Source organism: Delphinus delphis, chromosome 21, assembly GCF_949987515.2.
Source record: "Delphinus delphis chromosome 21, mDelDel1.2, whole genome shotgun sequence".
Taxonomy (NCBI): domain Eukaryota; kingdom Metazoa; phylum Chordata; class Mammalia; order Artiodactyla; family Delphinidae; genus Delphinus; species Delphinus delphis.
The window spans coordinates 6,277,954-6,299,831 of record NC_082703.1 but is presented as its reverse complement, the minus strand read 5'-3'; the positions used below and the strand labels follow the sequence as shown (position 1 = coordinate 6,299,831).

The 21,878-nt window shown below is 41.3% G+C and overlaps 1 protein-coding gene across 1 annotated transcript in view; it reads left to right on the top strand.

Moving 5' to 3' along the window:
- Window positions 1-21,878, top strand: part of ASH2L (ASH2 like, histone lysine methyltransferase complex subunit) — a 27,494-nt gene extending 5,616 nt beyond the window's left edge. Inside the window, exons 6-16 of the mRNA XM_060001088.1 lie at window positions 2,464-2,559; window positions 3,234-3,329; window positions 4,202-4,277; window positions 6,756-6,849; window positions 7,596-7,813; window positions 15,053-15,220; window positions 15,510-15,703; window positions 18,524-18,616; window positions 20,185-20,283; window positions 21,009-21,068; window positions 21,165-21,878. Coding sequence (XP_059857071.1) covers window positions 2,464-2,559; window positions 3,234-3,329; window positions 4,202-4,277; window positions 6,756-6,849; window positions 7,596-7,813; window positions 15,053-15,220; window positions 15,510-15,703; window positions 18,524-18,616; window positions 20,185-20,283; window positions 21,009-21,068; window positions 21,165-21,272 — 1,302 coding nt within the window. The 3' untranslated portion in view covers window positions 21,273-21,878. The remainder of the gene's footprint in view (window positions 1-2,463; window positions 2,560-3,233; window positions 3,330-4,201; window positions 4,278-6,755; window positions 6,850-7,595; window positions 7,814-15,052; window positions 15,221-15,509; window positions 15,704-18,523; window positions 18,617-20,184; window positions 20,284-21,008; window positions 21,069-21,164) is intronic.

Below are 21,878 nucleotides of genomic sequence, written 5' to 3'. Positions count from 1 at the left end.
CAAGCCGAGCGGCCAGGCCCCCCCAAAAAAAGAAAGACACTGGTTGGTGTAGGGTATTTAGTGAGACGAATATATTCAGGATCAGACTGACCAGGGCCTTTTCTATTAAACAGAGAGGTTAGACTTAACCCTGTAAGCCGGAGGAGTCAGCAGAGGGTCCCCTCCCTTCGCCTCACCCCGCCCCAACCTTTTTTTCCTACATTAAAAAGAATGCATTTAAATAGAGGTGTGCTGTAATTACGTTTGCCTCTTATTTTTTTCTCTAAATTCTTATTCTGAATTTTTCAAATATATAGAAAAATTCAGATAGTACAATGAACATCTGTTTATTCTTTATCTAGATTTGCCAGCTGTTACCATTTTGCTGTGTTTGCTTTATCTCCCCATATCTATATATTCCCCCTAAGCTTATGTGAGACTGAATTGTAGATATTACACTTTACCCAATATACTCTCATAACCACAGTATAGTGATCATACTGAAAAAACTTAATGTTGATGCAATACAACTATCTTATATATACAGATTATATTTTTGTGTATTGAGTGTACATTTTCTCAGTATTTTTATTGTCTAAATAATATCCGTCATAGCTTTTTCTTCTATCCAGGACGTGATCAAGGATCACACATTAAAATTAGTTGTAATGTCTCTTTTATCTCTAGAATAGTTCCTTTATTTTACTGTGTTATTTTAGTCTGCTATAACATTTGAAATTTTGAAGAGCCTAGACCGTTATTTGCCATGATGCTCCTCAATTTGCATTTATCTGATTATTTCCTTATGATTAGGTTCGGGTTAAACATTTTTGGCAAGAATATTATGTAGATAGTGTGTGTTTTTCTATGTATCACATCAGGAGACATAAGATATTGCTTTGTTTTATTATTAGTGATCCTAAATTTGACTACTTGGGTAAAGAGGTTATTTATTAGTCGTCCTGAATTTAACTACTTGATGTTTCCATTGTAAAGAGACCCCTTTTTCTTTGTAATTATTAAGTAATTTATCCTTTCAAGCAGTGGTTGTAGCAGCCATTGACTGTCCTAGCCTGAAGCAGTTAATAGAATGGTCATTGTAAACAGAATACATTTACTGGTTTACAGTTCTTCTGTAAAGAAGAGTCCTCCCCCCCACCGTTGTTGTTGTTGTTTTTAATTTTAAGAATCACTGATTTTTATAGTCCATTATGGGATTTCTGGATTTCTGATGCTCAGATTTGACCAGTGTAGACCCATCCCGGCTGACTCCTGACACTTTTTGATATGTCCCTCTTCAGTCTTTGAACTCTTCCTTACTTTCTGGAACAACAAAACATCCCAGTCTTCCCTTGTGCTTTGCCTGATTCAGCCTGGTTCCTTTTAGTAAAGATTTGGTGTTCACGGAACTGATTCTGGTGGAAGGTGTTAGCGGCGGACAAACTCTGGTGGGCTGGGGGAGGTGGCCGAGGATGGGGGAGGTTGGTGCCAGAGGATCAAGCTCAGAGATTGTTGTGGTCGTGCAGGCAGGGACTGGCGAGGACCACAGTCAAAGCAGTGGGGGTGGAAAGGAGCCCTGATTGGTGAAAAGTTTCTGAAACTTAAAAATTCATTTAGTGGGACTTCCCTGGTGGTCCGGTGGTTAAGTATCTGCTGTTCCAGTTCAGGGAACACGGGTTTGATCCCTGGTCGGGGAACTAAGATCCCACATGCCGCTAGACTCCTGAGCCCTCACACTCTTGAGCCCGCGCCAAAACTAGAGAGAAGCCCGCACGCGGCAACTAAGACCCGACACAGCCAAATAAATAAATAAATTAATATTTAAAAAAAATTCACTTGGTGACCATTTAGATGCGCAGGTTGTACGAGAAGAACAAGAGTGACTCCGTGTGTCAAGCCTGTGACTCTGGGTGACGGGCGATTCTGAGTGTTAAGAGCAGATTTATGAGGTGAGGTTCAGAGTTCAGTCTCGGTCAGGAGAAGTCTGAGGTGCCTGCGTGGTTTCCAGGTGGAGATGTCTCTGGTGGGAAGGACTAGGAGCTCAGGAGAGAGAGTACCTGGGAGTCATCTTACAGAGTTAGGGCAGGTCTTTTCCCTTTAACTGGATTATGAGCCCTATGTGACTAAGAGTTGTATATACTTGTTTGAATCAGAATCTTTTTTTTTTTTTTTTGGCTGCGCCTTGCTGCATGCCGGCTCTTAGTTCCCCGACCAGGGATCGAAGCCGTGCCCCCTGCAGTGGAAGCGCGGAGTCTTAACCACTGGACCACCAGGGAAGTCCTTGTATATGTATACTTGTTTGAAATTCCCCACAACCTGTATGTTGTTCGCATGCAATTATGTATTTGTTCAGTTATTAAAAGGCAAAACATGAATTTGTCTTTTGATTCTGACAAGGTCTTTGAAAATGCTGCGTTTTTTTTTTGTGAATATAATTTTGAAAGCAACTATAAAAGCTTTAGTATATTTTGTTTTAAAAATTAGGATATCATACCATTTATTGATAAATATTGGGAGTGCATGACGACCAGACAGAGACCTGGGAAAATGACCTGGCCAAATAACATTGTTAAAACGATGGTAAGTAGGCTAAAATTGACTAGACTCAACATTTAGAAAACCAGTGTTCCTTGTAAGAATTTATATATATATGTATGTGTGTATATATATTTTTTTGGTCTCACTGAAATAATGTGATGACTGAGAAAATGAGAACAACCTAGTATTAAATCTTGGAGCGCAATTGTAAATTTTAATAGTTTTCACACAAAATCAGTAAATTGCACATTGTGTCTTAAATGAAGACATGGTAGTTTTATGTACGATGCTGAAACCTTTGTCCAGTGCACTTTGGCAAGTATAATTTTTTATATTGAAATTGGAGACAATTGTTTTCTTTGATTAAAAAAAAAAACTCTGAACATTATTGTCCTTAGAATTAGAGAGAGCACCTGGGGAGAAGTCAGCACAAGCTGTTAACAGTATGTATCTCTGTGAGATGCAGGGATGGGTGAGGGTTATGAAGGACAGTGGTTCTCATTTTTTTAAGTTTCTCTATTGTTTGAATTTTTTGATGGTCATGCATTAATTTTCTAATCAGGGAAAAACAATACTGTTGTGTGTTGGGTTTTTTTCTGGTGGGGGGCGGGCTTTGGGATTTGGAGATTACACCTAGGGATTGGAGTTAGCGGTTCATCATCCATTCATTTTAAGTATAAAATTTCCAGTAATACTAAAATGCTGTTTCCTTTTAGAGTAAAGAAAGAGATGTATTCTTAGTAAAGGAACACCCCGATCCTGGGAGTAAGGACCCAGAAGAAGATTACCCCAAATTTGGCCTTCTGGATCAGGTACATTAATATGCTTCGTAATCCCCTTTTGATTTTTAAGCCATGGGGACAGAGAGAATCAGGCTTTGTTGACATTTGTATGTTTGCCATGTACACATGCCCATAGCATGGTGGGTTCCAAATAAATGGTTCTTACTACACATGGAAAGAAAGAACACTCACCTTAAACCAGGAGACTGGTGTTTTAGTTCTGGCCCTTCCCTAAAATGTTATGACTCGATGCGTGTCATTTTTATCTTTTTTAACTTCCATTTCCTGACTTGTAACACAAATATGCCATTCCAAGTTATTTCTCCTTTTCTTTCCATCTCAAATTTTGCTCTAAAAACATTTGTTAGTGTGAAGAAAAATTTGCTGTGAAGAAGAATTTGTGTTGTGTATCTAGCATAATATGAGGAAAAAGAAAACTTCCCCTCTTTGTTTAAATGGCAGGTGTCACATTCAGCATCTCAGGAGGTCAAATCTTTCAGCTGTGCCTTAAAATGTTTGATTTGCCCACACTGAAAATTTAAGATTTCATATAGAAATTCAGATTTCTGCTTTTTCTTGTAAAATGCGAAGCTCTAAGAGAAAAAAATTCGAACCTCTGACTACACTGGGTCTGGTTCCCACAGGGAGGTGTTCCCTCGGCCCGGCCGTATCCCCCCAGCACGGGTTGGTTGCCACTCATCCTCATTCTTAACCACTTGGAGCCTGACACTTGGCTGCGTCACATGTGTTACTGGCTGATCCCTGAAGCATCTAAGTTTGGGACCTCTGCAGGTTTCAGATCTAGATTGTCATTCAATTAGAATTTCTCCTGTTCTTTTGAGCATTGCCAGGTTGGTTTGATTAGATAGCCTCCCTTTATAATTGAATATTTTTCCCTCTAGGATCTTAGTAACATTGGTCCTGCTTATGACAACCAAAAACAAAGCAGTGCCGTGTCTACCAGTGGGAATCTAAATGGTAAGTGTTTCAGTGTCTCATTGATGAAATACTTGTAAGCTGTTGAATTCAGATGTGCCTAGAATTGGGCAGTCTTTGGGTTGACTCTTAACTGGATATTTACTAAGATGCTTTAAAGTCCAAATCTCAATTTTTAGGAGCTAGCCAAGGGTTTGACAGATGGTAGTAGGGGAGAACTTTTTGTCACTTTACACTACAGTTTGGTCTTAAGTGAAACAGATTTAGCACAAAACAAGGTACAATTTTAAGGTCAGATTCGCTGTGTTTATATTAGACTCCCCATCTGTATCTTCATAACTAACACTTTAGATTCACTTGCTCTGCACTCTTTTTCCTTAATTCAGTTGTTATATAATACACTTCCTGCCCATCTTCTCATTTTTCTTGCCCTTAATCTTCAGCTTATTCACATGACAGCATTTCTGTGTTGATCACCCACTGTAGCATATTTTTCTCTCTAACCCATCTAAGAGCAGGAAAGCCCTTTGCTGCTAATGGTAATCTAATGAGAGTGGGTATAATGGGGAGGTAGCTAGCTATTCATCTGACACATGGTGTCATTACCTTGTCTTTTGGAGTGGTAGCATCTTAAATATGTAATCATTACACTGTTACTAATATTCTAAGATGGGTGGGAAATAGCTAAGTGTATTGTTCATCTTTTTACATTATTTGTAAAAATTATGTAATTGTTAAATTACATAATTGTAATTTTAATCTCCTTTTAATTGTTAACATTTGACGAATACATGGTGCCACTTCTGTTCTTACAGGTGGAGCCTCTTTTGGAGGTGAATTCCTCCTCTGTCTTCTTTCAGCCTCTCAGACTTAAGTATTTTGTGTTTTGGAAAATGCTTTTCGCTGAGTTGTGGTAGAAGCTAAACCTAAGTTAAATTTTTAAAGCATTGTGGAGATGGTGGCAGTAGCACTCGATATGAAACAGTAGTTCTGGTTTAATGTTAGTAATTGGAAGCTTGTACGTTGTCATATTCTGCCTAACATGGCCAGCAGTCCCCTTTGTGTTGCTTGTTTTGTTCAAGATGGATGTAAAACTTCTCTCAAAATAATTGAAATGCAGATGCCAATAAAAACTTAATAGTTTTTTGATTAAGGTAACTCGAACTAGAGATGTTAATGTTGCAGCCGTTTAACATTAAGCCTTTTATGAGGACTAGGAATGACAACCTGGTATGTTCGTAAAAGGAAGTTCAGCATGCATCTGGTCCTGTCTACGCAGAATATGACCTGCCTTCAGTGTCTTGATCCTCTTTTTTTTTCTTCTTTTTTTTTTTTTTTTTTTTTTGCGGTACGCGGGCCTCTCACTGTTGTGGCCTCTCCCATTGCGGAGCACAGGCTCCGGACGCGCAGGCTCAGCGGCCATGGCTCACGGGCCCAGCCGCTCCGTGGCATGTGGGATCTTTCCGGACCGGGGCACGAACCCGTGTCCCCTGCATCGGCAGGCGGACTCTCAACCACTGCGCCACCAGGGAAGCCCATTGATCCTCTTTTTATTGCAGCAGAACTGCTGATAATTTCCAAGCTTGCCCCAAATTAAGATACAGTACTTCATGCAGTTGTTTACATAAAGGTGTTTTCCTACAGTCCAGGGATATTTTCTGGAAGTTCGAAAAACAAACTGAGAGGAATGACAGAACTGGACAAATATTTGAGTACCTTTTTAGAAATATACAAGGTAGTATTCCTTGTGGCCCTTGTATGTAGCTCATTTTTTAAAAAATAAAATTTATAAATTCTCTATGGGTATTTTCTCTTAATTCCACAAGCCAGGTTAGTCTAACCTAAATTTGGGGCATTGGCACAATTTTAATAATTGTAAAGATCGCCTGCTAAATTTAAAGCCGCCTTTCCTGCTCGTGTCACAGACAACCATACTGGATGCCTAGCGGCACTGGACAGAACCACCTTTTTAGTACCTCTGTTTTTGTTTTCCACGTTTGGTGTACTTTTGTCTTGTTGGAAATTCAAGTCCAGTGCTTTAGCAGATGCTGTGCCTCTCTTATGCTTATGGAGTGTGCGCCATGTGGAGTTCAAGCACGCGCGCACCCCCCCTTGTAGTGGGGATATTCTCTCCTTATGGGTGTTTGTATTCATTTGGGTGGAAAAGGGTTTTATCCATGCACTTGTTTCTAGCTGTGGGTGTTTGGAATCTGAACGAGTGAAAATGCATTTGTGTCACATCCTCGGAAAGTGTACTAGTAGTTGCAGTTCATTTAAGAAGTGAAGGTCTAAACTATAACACAGGTATCGTTAGTGCTAGGTTCACTGCACTTACTGCCAGAACCCAGAGTCCTGGGGTGGGAGCCGCTCGGCAGACTCGTTCTGAACCAGGGTGAAGCGCAGTCTGCTTTCAGGCAGGAAATCCTCCTGTGGTGTTACACAAATGCACGCTGGGAGTGTTAGCATCCCCATGGGGCATCTGTCACAGCTCATTGAAAGTGATCTGCCTTTTCTTTAAAGGGGGAATTGCAGCGGGAAGCAGTGGAAAAGGAAGAGGAGCTAAGCGCAAACAGCAGGATGGCGGGGCCACAGGGACCACCAAGAAGGCCCGGAGGTGGGCAGAACACCCACCCCACTCACCACTGTTAGAGTGCCCTCTGCGGCTGGCAGAGTCCGTCAGCGGGGAAGGGCTCAGGTGTCTGAGGACGCAAGCCTGTCTCTTTTTCTCAAATCCTTAGCACTTTGAGGGGTAAATGAGCCCCAGACTAGGTGACCTGTTTTAGGAACTTGTTACTAAGTGAAACAGCCCTGGGGCAACAGCCCTGGGGCAGCACACCTGTGGTGATTTACCTGGGAGTAAAGTTCCATTAAGGCATCTTGAGGAAGAGTAGATGGACCAGAGAGAGTGAAACAGATACTGAATGTTAGCTCTTTTACATAAACTTTCTGCCTCTCCCCTCTGATGGCTGTTCCCTTCACTTTGTTCAGTACTAAGGTGGCGAAATCCAGGTCATTTCTCATTCAGCCTGGAAACAGGTAGTAAATGCTCATATCTTTTGAGTTTCTGTTCATTAGTTATAGTAATAAATATGCTAAAGGCAGCTGCCCTTGTTCCTCTGCACCCTTTCTCCTCTGTGGTCTACTGGCTCAGTTTCATAGGTATCCATACAGATTAAAGTAATTTTCATTTCCCCGTTTTGCCTGCAGAGGGCAGGATCATCTATTTGAATAATGAAAAGCATTTGAAGTTACATGTGTTCCAGCAGAACTCTAATAAATCAGAGGCCTTTCTTACAGAATTGAAGGCACTGGAGCTAGAGGGGGTTTTAGTTTCTTGATTTTATTTTTTCCTTTCTGCAGTGACCCTTTGTTTTCTGCTCAGCGCCTTCCCCCTCATGGCTACCCCTTGGAACACCCATTTAACAAAGATGGCTATCGGTATATTCTAGCTGAGCCCGATCCCCACGCCCCTGACCCTGAGAAGCTTGAACTCGACTGCTGGGCAGGAAAACCGATTCCTGGAGACCTCTACAGAGCCTGCTTGTATGAACGGGTTTTGTTAGCCCTACATGATCGAGGTAGGTAAGCTATTAATGTTCGTGTTGGACCCAGTGTTACTTTGAACTTCTGTCGTCAGCTGTGTCCCGTCTAGAATTCGACGCACACATTCTGCTACCACTTCCTTACCCCCATCTCTGACTACACCCAGCCGGGATGTGCAAGAAATAATTTCTTCCTTTTCTCTTCTTATAAGCTCTAGCCAATTATATATGGTATGTGGGGGTTTTTTTTAACTTTCTATTTTGAACTAATTTTAAACTTACAGTACAGTTGCAAAAATAATAGAATTTCCATATATCCCTTATCAAGCTTCTCCTAATAATAAGATCTTACATAACCATAGTACAGTTATCAAAACCAGGAGATTAAATAACATCAGTAAATGCTATGAATGAAACTAAAGACTTTATTTCAATTTCACCAATTTTTCCTCTAGCGCCTCTTTTCTAGGATCTCGCATTGCATTTAGTTATTTCTCCTTAGTCTGTTGCAGTGTTAATCAGTTACTTTGTTGACTGTTCCTCAGTGAGGGTCTGTCTGACTTTTTTTCATGATTAGACTGAGGTGTTGCACTTTTGGAAGAACACCGCAGACATGAATCCTTCCCACTGCATCACCTCATGAGCTGGTGATGTCGATGTGTCTTATTATTGGTTGTGTTGTCTTATTATTGGTGTTAAGGTGGTTTCTGCTGTCTCTGTTGTCTTTCCCTTTGTAGTTCATAAATATCTTAGGGAAAGATGCTGCGAGGCTATGCAAGTATCCCGTTTCTCTGTAAAGTTTTGCCCACTGATTTTAGCATCCATCAGTGGATCTTGTCGGCAACAGTTGTTAATGTGGTATTTGCCTGATCGTTGCTATTCCTTTTCTTTATTATTTAATTGATTATTTTTATCAGTGTGCATTTAACAGATATTTATTTTGTTGCTCAAATTACTCCAGCTTTGGCCATTAGGAGCTTCTTTAGGTTGATTCCTTTTTTTTTTTTAATTGAAGTATAGTTGACTTACAATATTGTATTACTTTTGGGTGTACAACATAGTGATTCAATATTTTTATAGATTATACTCCATTTAAAGTTATTATAAAATAATGGCTATATTTCCTGATGCTGTACAATATATCCTTAAAGCATCATTGTTTTTTTCTAATTGGGGTATAGTTGCTTTATTTATTTTTTATGTTTTTATTGGGTGTTTGTTTTATGCATAGTGGTTTGTACCTCTTGATCCCCTAACCCTATCTCGCCCCTCTTCCCTTCCCTCTCCTCCTGGTAACCACTGGTCTGTTCTCTATATCTGTCAGTCTCTTTCTGTTTTGTCATGTACGTTCATTTGGTTTTTTAGATTCCACATATAAATGATAACAGGGTATTTGTCTTTCTCTGATTTAGTTCACTGAGCATAATACCCTCCAGGTCCACCTATGTTGTTGGGAATGGAATCTTGTGTCCTTTTGATAAGCCCCATCACCTTTTTTTCCTTACTTGCTGACGTCACAAGATGTTTTTGGTTCATCTCATATTTTCCGTGCTCCAGGCCAAGTATCGGCTCCGTCTCCAAAGAGCCCGGGTTCCTTTGATTGGAGAATGGTGTTTAGAAATGAAGATGTGAGTGTTCTGTGTGCTTACTGTTACAGGGTGTTGCTTCTAGGCTCCCTCCGTGAACCGAGGTGGGAAATGTATGTCCGTATTCTGAACGACACATATATACATGCCTATACTGAGTTTACTTTGCTACCTTGGATTTTAATCAAACACCACAAGGTTATTCCAGCCTTCCACCTTTCCATATTTGTAACTTCTTTCTTGAACAGTAAAACCTGATTCTAATTACCTCCAATACATTTTCTTACTCGTTCATGTCTAATATGCACATAAGGTGGTTTGAGAATTGCAAACCACTGTAGGAAACATTCCCTAACTAGATTACAGCATTTATGTACAGCTCTTTCTGTCTTAGCCTTGCATATCCCATCAGGATAATGCTAACTTAGATTAGTTCTTTCCTTCCCCACCTCCTTCAGTGTGCTTATGTTTTTCATTTGTGATATGGTAGGCTCAGTTGTTAGTGTTGGTATGCCATTTGGGGTTCTCCCACATCTTGGGGGCATGTGCATCTGTGTCAGGGGAGAGTTTGAAGGGTATGTGCAACATTACTGTAGTTCTAGAGCTACTGTTTTTCACAAAGGTTTGCCCAGAGTGTCATCCCTCCTCACCCCTGCTGCCCCACTCTCATTTCCTCTTTTTCTCCCACTTTCCCACCCACCCTCTACATGACCAGTCTCTCTGGTTTCTAGTTCTTCCTTTATTTCTTCTGCACAGGTGAGCACACACGCGTGTATTTCCTTTTATCTCCTTTTTTCGTACATGAAGGGCAGCATACTGTAGATAGTCTTGCATTTCGGTTCATGCGGTTACTCCACGCCAGTTCAAAGAGCTCATCCTCAGTTTTTTCTTTTTTTAACTTTATGATATGGCATTATGTGGATGTACATGGTTTATTCAACCACTCTGAATATGGGCATTTAGATTGTTTCCAGGATTTTGGATTCATCAAGAGGCAGTGAATAACCATGGGTGTGTGTGTTTTTGTATTGTTGGTGGTATACGTTCATGGTTGAATTCTAGAAGTGGAATTGCTGGACCAAACGGTAAGTACGTATATACCTAGTTTTGTTAGATATTGCCAAATTCTCCTTCAAATGGCTGTGCCGGTTTGCATTCCCACCAGCAACGTAGAGAATGTTTGTTTCCCCATGACCTCACAAACAGAAGGTGGTGTCCTAGATTTTAATTTTGGCCAGTCTGAGAGGTGAGAAATGGGAATCTCAGTGTTTTAATTTGTGTTTCTTTGAGTTTGAACATTTTCTTTCATGTTTAAGAGTCACTACCTTGTGAATTATATTTGTGTGTTTTTATTTCCCATTTATCTGTTGGAATTTTGGTCTTTTGTCCCTTTATATGCTAGGGATGTTAGCCCTTTGTCTGTGGGATACGTTGTAAACATTTTCTCCCAGTTTGTCAGTTGTCTTTTAACTTTATGACTTTTTTGTCATGCAAAACTCTTTTTAATGTATAATAGTTCTTTTAATGGCATAATTTATTCAATTATTCAGAGAATAGCATTCATTATCTGTTAGAATGTGAAAGTGAATTTAAATAAACTACTTTTAGACAAGTGTACCTCATGGATTTCTTTGCTGTTTTTCTGAAGTATTAATGCAAATCCAGATAGCATATTATTTCACCCTTAGATGTCTCAGTATTTATCTCCAACAAGGATTTTTTTTTTTTTTTTTGCGGTACGCGGGCCTCTCACTGCTGCAGCCTCCCCCGCTGCGGAGCACAGGCCCCGGACGCACAGGGCCAGCGGCCATAGCTCCCGGGCCCAGCCGCTCCGCGGCATGTGGGATCTTCCCAGACTGGGGCACGAACCCTTGTCCCCTGCATCGGCAGGCGGACTCTCAACCACTGTGCCACCAGGGAAGCCCCTCCAACAAGGATTTTAAGAAACATAACCACTGTGCCATTATCTTACCTGATAGAGGTGAATAATAATTTCTTAATTATTCCATACTCAGTCCATATTCACATTTCCACAATTGTTTAAAATATGCCTCTTTCAGTTGTTTCTTTGAATTGAATCTAAACATGTCCATATAGTTATTCCATTGGGAAGCCCATTCATCGTTTCTTGAATTGATGCTAAAAGCTGTAACACTTGTACTGATGCTAGTCATTCAGAAGTGGAGTCAAGTGAAGTCACTTGGACGTAATCCCTCAGTTTAATGACCATTGTACATGGATCGGTTTGACTCCTGTGAGTGACAAGCATACTTTGATAGTAAGGAAGGGCCAAATAAGTGACTTCAGGGTTTAAGAAGTGAGCCTTGTTGTGTTTCACTATACATAATAGCTATAATTCTGGAGGGGAAAAAATGGGAGAACACTGGCCCTTATTTAGCAGTAACATGTTAGAATTTAATACGTAGGATAGCAGTGGCTGCCTGCTGTTTATGCTGAGCCTTTTAAAAGTTAATAATAACTCTATATTGTATCTTTTAAACTTTTTATTTTGAGATAATCTCAGATTTATTAAAAAAAAATTGTAAGAACAGTACTAAACTTTTTTTTTTCCTGAACTACTTGAGAGTCAGTTGCCATGATGCTGTCTCACCTTTGAGAACTTTATTGTGTATTTCTTACAAACAGGGACATTCTCCTTGTGTTACCTAGTGCTGCATAATGAATTACCATAAAACTTAGCATTCTAAAACTACCAGTGTTTATCATCCCGTAGTTTCTGAGAGTTGGGAATCTGGAAGCAGCTTAGCTGTGTGGTCTGGCTCAGGAAAGCTCAGGAAGTTGCAGTCAAGCTCTTAGCTGGGGATGGCGGTCTCTTTCCAAGATGGCTCAGTCACGTGGCTTTGACGGGACACCCTCAGGTCCTCACTGTGTGGGCCTCTCCATAGACTGCTAATTTGTCCTCATCCATGGAAGCTAACTTCTCCTAGAGCAAGTTCTCCAAGACAGCTGTAAAGAGTTTGACCTGTCTTGAAGTGGGACAGTCACTTCAACTTCATTATATTTGTTACAAGAAATTAGTTGCTAAATTCAGCCCACACTCAAGTGGAGGGAAATTAGGCTCCACCTCTTGAAAGGAAGAATATGAAAGAACTAGTGGATATTTTTTTAAACTTTCACATCTTACAGAGCTGACACAACGATCAAAATCAGGAAATTAGCATCTGATTACTACCATCCGATGCTCATATTCTATCCAAGTTTGCCCAGTTGATCCAGAACATCCATTATAGCAGAAGGGTCCAGTTGAGAATCATTTGCTGCATTTAGTTGTCATGACTCTTAAGTCTTCAGTCTGGAACAGCTTCCCCATCTTTCCTGGACTTTGACCTTGAGGCTTTTGAAAGTTAGAAGGCAGTTATTTTACAGAATATCCCTCAGTTTGGTTTCATCTTGTTCCTAATGATCCAAGTTCTGCATCTTCAACAGGAATATCACAGAAATAATCTCACATACTACATCCTGTAGGTGGTGCAGGACTTTAATGTGTCCCATTACTGGTGATGTCCACTGATCATTTGGCTAAGGTGGTATCTGCCAGGTTTATCCACTGGAGAGTTACTCTTTTTTCCCTTTGTAATTAAAAAGTTTTGTGAGGAGGTAGACCCTTTAATATCCTGTTCTGTCACAGACACTTAACCTTGCTCAGCCCCACCTAATGGCTTTAGGACTGAATTGGTCAGGAAAGAGTAAAGGAAGAAGTATTTGTATTTGAGAAGGTAGAATTTGCCAAATACCTAAGAAAGTTCTGTTAAACAATGTGCATTTAATTTAGGGAGGTTGTCATCGTATCTCCTGAATACAAGAGCCATTGCGGGGTCACGGAAAGAGTGCAGGGCCAGGGCTTCAATCAGGCTCTGCCCGCTGCGGTGTGAGCTTGAACAGCCACGTGGTCTGCTTCTCCACTGGAGGTGGGAGTTGTGAGGGGGAGTCTGTCTGGCCATCTGTCTACCTACTTACCTACCTACCTATGAAAATACTTCATAAATCGTAAGCCTTTATAAAAGCTAATGAAACTACATTTTGTTATTCCAGCAGAATTCAGACAACTTCTAGAGTCCCACAAATACTACTTCAAATGCGTTTCCCTCAGTTAAGTCTTAATTGGGTTGGAGATGCTTCTACAGCTATAAGATCAACCTACACAGCACAAAAATACTCTCCCGCCTTTTGTCATTTTTTGCTTCACTTCCAACTTCCAAGTCACAGTGTCCCTTCCAGTTGGTTTAGATTGTCCCCTTATGTTACATAATGGTCTCTTAGTAAAGTAAGATTCACACTATACGCAAAGGTCGAGAGGTGAATACAGTGAAGCTCCATAGAGTTTTCACCCAGATTTAAGTTACCAAGGTTTTGCCATATTTGTTTTATCCGCTCCTTTATTTCACTCTTTTTTAAAAATTTTTAAGAAGTAAGTCTCACCCTATGTACTTTTAAAAATATGTATCTCTAAGGAGTATGGAGTTTGCTTTTATAGCCACAAGCTCTTATTACACTTAGCAAAACATATAATTCCTTGCTATCATCTGAATTCAGTCCAAATCAGATTTCCTTGATTGTCTCAAATATCTTTTTATCTTCCCACAAAATACTTATTAATTACAAAGGGGAAATAGTAATTTTATAGTGGAGAAACCTGGAAGGTACCACCTTAACCAAGTGATCAGAGTTTAACATCACCATTTGGACAGCATGTGCTTCCTGACCTGACGTACTGAGAGGCCCAGCAGTACTGCAGTGGTGTCCCGGCAGAGGCATGACCTGGACCCAGACAGGAGGAAGCATCGGACAGACAAATGTTTGAGGGACATTTCTACAAACCAAGTGACCAGTACCCTTCAGAATGTCAGGGTCATGAAAGACCTGAGGAGACACGACAACTAGATGAAATGGAGGATCTTGGATTAGATCCTGGAACAAAAAAAGGATGTTATTTGGATAACTGGCTTAACTCAAAGGTGACCTATAGATTAGTGTAACAGTATTGTGTCAGTGTCAGTTTTCTGGTTTTGATCCTTGTGTGATGGTCACAGATGGTGTTAGCACTTGGCAAGCCGAGTGAAGGACATGTGAGGACTCCACTATTTTTGAAACTTTGAAATTGTTTCAAATAAAAAGTCTTGTAAAGGGTGGTTTATTCACATCAGGATCCAAACACATTACAATTGGTTTGTTATATTAGGGAATAGACAAGTATAATTAGTTTTAACCTGCCATCTTAAATAATCACATTTAAGGGCTTCCCTGGTGGCGCAGTGGTTGAGAGTCCGCCTGCTGATGCAGGGGACACGGGTTCGTGCCCCGGTCCGGGAAGATCCCACATGCCGCGGAGCGGCTGGGCCCGTGAGCCATGGCCGTTGAGCCTATGCGTCCGGAGCCTGTGCTCCGCAACGGGAGAGGCCACAACAGTGAGAGGCCCACGTACCGCAAAAAAAAAAAAAAAATCACATTTAATAAAAACTGATTACTCGACAGCTTTCTTCCTTTTTCTTTCTTTCTCCTCCTTCATCTATATCTGGAGACTTTTAAACTCCTGAACTAATATTTCAAATTCCTGACTTGATATTTCTGATTTTTTATTTCGTTTTACTGGAGGGTAAGAGTTTGTGGCAGTTGTCTCCAAGTATTTCAAATAAGTTGCAGGCCTTTGTTTTAATCTCCATCACTGCAGCTCCCCAATTAAAGATCTCCGATGACCGGCTGACTGTGGTTGGAGAGAAGGGCTACTCTATGGTTCGGGCTTCTCATGGGGTTCGGAAAGGTGCCTGGTACTTTGAAATCACGGTGGATGAGATGCCGCCAGACACCGCTGCCAGACTGGGCTGGTCCCAGCCGTTAGGTAAGCTGGGGCTATGATACGGACGTGGCAACTGGTGGAGAGGTATAGACCATCTGGCTAAGCTTCATGACTTGTATGCTTATTGGATTGTGGTCATAAAATTCAATTCCTGAGGGTTTAGGTGGTTTGCAGTTCCTAGGAATATTTTTATAATTCATTGCTTGTGAGAAATAGTTCGTTAGCCATTTTACAAAACTGGCAAAAAAGTAAAAAAAGGAGAATATTTTCCTTTAGCAAACCAGAGTTGACTTGCAGTTCTGACTTCCTGTATATCTTTTTATTGGGACAGGTAACCTTCAAGCTCCCTTAGGTTATGATAAATTTAGCTATTCTTGGCGGAGCAAAAAGGGGACCAAATTCCACCAGTCCATTGGCAAACACTACTCTTCTGGCTATGGACAGGGAGATGTCCTGGGATTTTATATCAGTCTTCCTGAAGACACAGAGACAGCCAAGTCACTGCCCGATACCTATAAAGATAAGGTGAGTCTGTCCTCCCGAGAGATTCCTGGGTTGAAGACCCGTGGCAGCTGATGGCTTCAACTGTGTGTTCTCTTAATGATGCTTATCCATTTACATCTTTCCCAACATTTCATTTTGAAAATTTTAAGACATAACAAAATTGAAAGAACTTAAAAGTCAGTGTCCGAATACCCATCACCTAGATTCTGCCATTAACGTGTTATGCATTCATTCCTCCACCCGCACACCCACCCACCCACACATTCATCCATGTTTTTTTAACCCCCGCCAAGTACTTAAGGGTGCATATCATTAGCTAGAGATTAACTTTTGTTTAGTTTTTTCTTTTGATATAAAATTTACAATATAAAATGAAAGGTACAAATTTTAAGTGTACGTTCACTGAGTTTTGAGGTTGAGCCAACCCCCCGTGGAGACGTTGAATCTTACACCTCAGGAAGTTCCCTCATACTCCATCCTAGTCAGTGCCAGCTCCTACCGGCACTGAGGCAACTACTGTTGTGAATTTTTCCCCGCATCACAATTCTGTTCCATTAGTTTTGCTTGTTCTTGAACTCATGTAAATGGAACCATGCAGTGTGTGATCTTTTGTGTCTGGCTTTTATTGTTTGTTATAATGCTTTTGAGGTTCTTCCATGCTGTTACAGGAATCTGTGGTTTGTTCCTTTTTACTGCAGGGTAGTTTCCATTGTGCGATACCACATATTCCTTACCCATATTCCTATTAATGGACACTGGGGCCATTTCAAGTTCGGGTTTATTATACATAAAGTTGCTATGCGTATTCTTGTACAGACCTTTTTTGTCAACATGTTTTTATTTCTTTTTAGTCAATGCCTAGAAATAGAATGACTGGGTCATTATACATTTAGTTTTATAAGAGATTGTCAGGCTCTCCATTCCCGCTAACAGCGTATGAGTATTTTAGTTGCACTACATCCTTGCTAGCATTTGTTGTTACCAAACAAGTCTAGCCACTTTGGTGGGTGTGTAGTAGTATCTCATTTGGTTTAAATTAGCATTTCTTTGGCGACTAATGATATTGGACATTTTTTCATGTGCTTACTGGCCATTCATCTGTCTTCTTTTGTGAAGTTTCTGTTCAAATATTTTGACTTTTTAAAAAAATTGGGTTGTTCGTCGTCTTAATGAGTTGTAGGAGTTCTTCATATATTCTGGATTACAGTCTTTTGTTGGAAATGGCTTTTTAAAAAGTATTTTTCTCCTACTCTGACTCTTCTATTCATTTTCTTAATGGTGTCTTCTGATGAACTGAAGTTCTTAATTTTTATGAAGTGCATCTCAGATTTTTCTTTACAATTATATTGCTTTCTATGAGTTAATAAATCTTTGCCTGCTCTCAGGAAGTCATGAAGGTATTCTTCCATGTTTTCTTTGAAAACATGGTTTTAGCTCTTAATCTAGGTTTCTGATCCACCTTGAATTCATTCTTGTGAATGACGTGGAGTAGAGGTCAAGGTTAGTTTTTTTTTATAAATTTATTTATTTATTTTTGGCTGTGTTGGGTCTTCGTTGCTGCACGTGGGCTTTCTCTAGTTGTGGCGAGCTGGAGCTACTCTTCGTTGCGGTGCACGGGCTTCTTATTATGGTGGCTTCTCTTGTTGCAGAGCACGGGCCGTAGGTGTGCGGGGTTCAGTAGGTGTGGCACGCAGGCTCAGTAGTTGTGGCGCACGGGCTTAGTTGCTCCGCGGCATGTGGGATCTTCCCAGACCAGGGCTTGAACTCGTGTCCCCTGCATTGGCAGGTGGATTCTTAACCACTGCACCACCAGGGAAGCCCCCAAGTTTAGGTTTTTTTTTTCTGTGTTGATACCCACTTATTCTAGCCCCATTTTTTGAAAACTCCTTTCCTCATTTCTTTGGTTCCTTTTGTGACAGTCCAGTGACTGTGGAGATCGATTCCTGGGCTCTCTGTTCCGCTGATCTATTTGTTGACCTTTATTTCTGCCAATGCCACACTGTCCTCATTATGGTAGCTTTAGAGTAAGTGCTTAAATCGGGTGGTGTCTCCTCCAAGGTTGTTCTGATAATAAGCAGTCAGAGCACGTTGTATTGGTGGCATCACACTGCTGACTGTCGTCACTCCTGCCACCACCTAGAACCTTCAGCCATATGAGTGCTTGGTTCTACAGTGCACAGAGGTCTACGGTTACTGCGAGGATACTGTTGGAATCCTTAAAATTATGTACTGTTTCATTTCCATTATAAAAATTTGTTTTTCATTTGAATAAGCAATTACTAATATGTCCATAAAATGGAATACTGTGGAACTGTTCAGAAGAAAATGAATGTCAGAGAATTCCCTGGCGGTCCAGTGGCTAGGACTCCACGCTTTCACTACTGAGGGTGCAGGTTCAATCCCTGGTCAGGGAACTAAGATCCCACAAACCATGTGGTGTGGCCACAAAAACAAGTTAAAAAAAAATTAATGCCATATGTTTACCCGGGAGTGAATAAACAGAGTCTTAGGAACCAGTAAGAAAGGAGTGACCCAGAGACCACCTGTGGGAGAAACAGGTAGGGAACTAGGAGGGAAGGAAGTGACCCCCCCCCCCAAATCTTAGTAAGGGCCTTTTGGGAAAATATTTAACAAGCATGTGCCATCTGGTAATTCTAAAGACACACATAGTTGTTCAAAATCTAACAAAGCTGACTCTGCAAAGATTTTAAATTTCTGTTCAGAACACGAGGACTCAGTGCTATTTGTGTGAATCTGGCTCCCCCCCCCCCACATGATGATGTAGCTGATGCTTCATTTTTCCTTTTTTTTTTTTTCTTTCCTTCTCTCTTGGTTTTCAAGGCTTTGATAAAGTTCAAGAGTTATTTGTATTTTGAAGAAAAAGACTTTGTGGATAAAGCAGAGAAGAGCCTAAAGCAGACTCCCCATAGCGAGGTGAGTCACGGTCATCAAAATGTCAGAATTAGAAGAATTTGAACATTGGGTCCAACCCCCTTATTATGAAAGTGAGGGAATTGAGGCCCACAGGGGGGATGAAGGGATTTCTGCTAACACAGCAGCAGCAGGGCCAGCGCACTCTCCTGCCTGCCGTGTTTTGTTCTTTCTGGGCTACCTGCTGCTGCTATGAGAGCAATGACCTGGATTCTTAGAGAAAAGGGGGTATAAAACAGTGGCCAAATAAGAAAGCCTGAGGGCCATTGAGGAAGCAAGTCAGAGATACTTATCCTTTGTCAGAGGAGGTAGCAAGTGCGGAAGGAGGAAACTGGAATAGGAGATTCAGGGCCTCAGTATGTGACGGGGGGGGGGGGGGGCAGCAGGAGCTGTGATGGCTCGTTCAGTGCCTTCTAGAACTTTCCTGCCTCCCTTCTCCAGGGTTGTTGGGAACATGTTTGCCCAAGGTCATAGCACAATCAAAGAAGGGCTGGTGCATCTGGACCAACCACAGGGGCCCAAAATAGAAGGGGAAGGGATGGAAGAAAGTTCTGAGCTGGAAACATTTTTCTATAAAAATGCTGTGAAGCCACCTGCATCAGTAATAGAAGCAAATGTAGGAGAAATAAACTAGGATTCCGATTGTTTTTAGGGAAAAAGTAGTAAAGGGAAACAGTTAATTGAACTTAGGAGATAACACAGCCAGAAAATACAGCCAGGCAGAAAATAGCTCTTGCTGGGAAGAAGAGGTAGAGAAAGTTACTTCAGAAAAAGGAGCCTTTTCTGAAGTCCATCCATAGTGATTAAGAGAATATTCCGGATAGTTTTGAGAGAAAAAGGACAAAGAAATAAGGATTCAGAGACTTTTTTTTTTTTTTTTTTTTTTTGGCGGTACACGGGCCTCTCACTGCTGTGGCCTCTCCCGCTGCGGAGCACAGGCTCTGGACGCGCAGGCTCAGCGGCCATGGCTCACGGGCCCAGCCACTCTGCGGCATGTGGGATCTACCTGGACCGGGGCACGAACCCGCATCCCCTGCATCGGCAGGCGGACTCTCAACCACTGCACCACCAGGGAAGCCCAGATTCAGAGACTTTGACAGAAGACCCTGCGAGATTTTCAAAGTAGAAATGCAGAAGTGAGAACCTGAGGCAAGGGAAGGGGACAGATAAATGAGCTCAAAAGGGTATAGTTCCAAGGGATCAGTGGATGACCAGTTACCTTTTATAAATATAATGTAATGAAAAACAGAAAGTGGAACTGTTTAATATAAGTAGGATAGGAATTCAGAAAGCAAATAAGCCTGAGGACCAAGAAAAAAAAAAAAAGGCACCATTGCCCCTCAAAAAACCCCAAAACCTGAGGACCAGCTGGAATAGAGCATGTAGATAGGCTCTGAAAAATCTAAGGTATTACATAAATGTCAGCTATTGCTATTACACAAGCTACATGCTATTCTTAGGATTTCTTCAAATGCTGCCACCATACTGCTGATAAAGGGTTCTCCAACGGAGTTCTTTTTTAATTTGTTCTTTTTTAAAATTCTGAAGTAAAACCATGGTTTTTGTTTCAGATAATTTTTTATAAAAATGGTGTCAATCAAGGTGTGGCTTACAAAGATATTTTTGAGGGGGTTTACTTTCCGGCCATCTCGCTGTACAAGAGCTGCACGGTACGTATCGTCTGTTCATCCTGTGAACACAACCTGAGGGAGATAGGTGGACGGTTGTGGTGAAAGAGCCACTGATGGGATTCTAGAAAGAAATGTGAAAGGCCTAGGAGTGGGATGGGAGCATATTCCTACTGTTACTGCTTGTTCCAAAAACATGTGGGTCCTCCACGAAGTATTTGCTTGGACAGGTAAAGATCATGCGGTTATTGTAAAGCCCCATACCTTTCCTTTGGATGTACTGTGTGGTCACTGTTGTTCAGTATAAAGGATATAAAGTATTTACACGCATAAGTCAATTTGGTGTTATGTGTCGTGATAACCTACCATCATTAGTAACTGTTGCTTATAGTGATTTAAAAAAAAATATGATCCAGCATGAAGGGACTATCATTAGAGCCTACCAGCTAAAGAAACCAAATTATTTGTAAAGGCAATGCCTGGAAGTTTCCATGTCCTCTTACTGTCAGTAGCCCCCATTGAAGTAATATAAGGAACTCTTTAGGTTATAAACAGAAATCAGCACAAGTTTATTTTATTTACCTAATTCTTGATGGCTGTTATAGGGTATTGACCACCTTTAGCAGTATTAATGTATATCATTTGTTTCAGTTATACCGTGAATATCACAACTACATTTAAAGCGAGAAATTTCCCATGTCACATTAAGGTTTTCACTACTTTCTTCTTTTGTTTCTTCATGTCTGCTTGGATTGAATTTATCCCAGGTCTCCATTAACTTTGGACCATGCTTCAAGTATCCTCCAAAGGATCTCATGTACCGCCCTGTGAGTAACGTTGAACATGTCTGCGTGCGTCCTCAGTCTTCTTGCTGCGGTTACTCCAGTCTCACCTCACCTATCTGTTCCTTGTTCCTCCCGCAGATGAGTGACATGGGCTGGGGCGCCGTGGTGGAACACACTCTGGCTGACGTCTTGTATCACGTGGAAACAGAAGTGGATGGGAGGCGGAGTCCCCCGTGGGAACCCTGACCAAGTCCCTTTTTCTTTGCAGACACGGACTTCCTGGGGAATAATATGAGCGGGTTTTGTTTTTTAACTGTGACAAATGTTTTCCTGAAGATACTGCAGAACGTGGCCTCTGCTGTAGCAAATTAGAGGCCGGGTGGGTCTGAGAGAGACTCCTTGCCCTTCAGCACTGTCCCTTCTATCACGGCTTTTACTTCGTGTGCCATTCCCAACAGCTGCTGACCCTGGGATCCCATAAGCGCCCTGTGAACTGGGCCTGTGCCATGTACCCCACCAGCTGAGACTTGCTGCTTACTGTGTTTTCTAAGGAATGGGTAACCTTGCCCAAGTAGCTAATATGTTTAAAGACATGTCCTTCTGCGGGCATTGCCTCCATCCCGCCTGGTTCCCAAGGAAGTGGTGGGCCTGTTTCTGAGAACAGCTGAAATCCATGGCTGTACATTCCAAATCAGTCTAACAGCTCTTCCCTTTCACCGTGGGTGTGTTTTTGTTATTAATTTTGAGGTGTACCTTCGAACACTGGGATCTATAGTAGAACTATACTTGTGAAGGGAACTTGCTTGCAGCTTTAACAATTAGAAACTCTTCCCAAATAAAACTTGTCTTCGA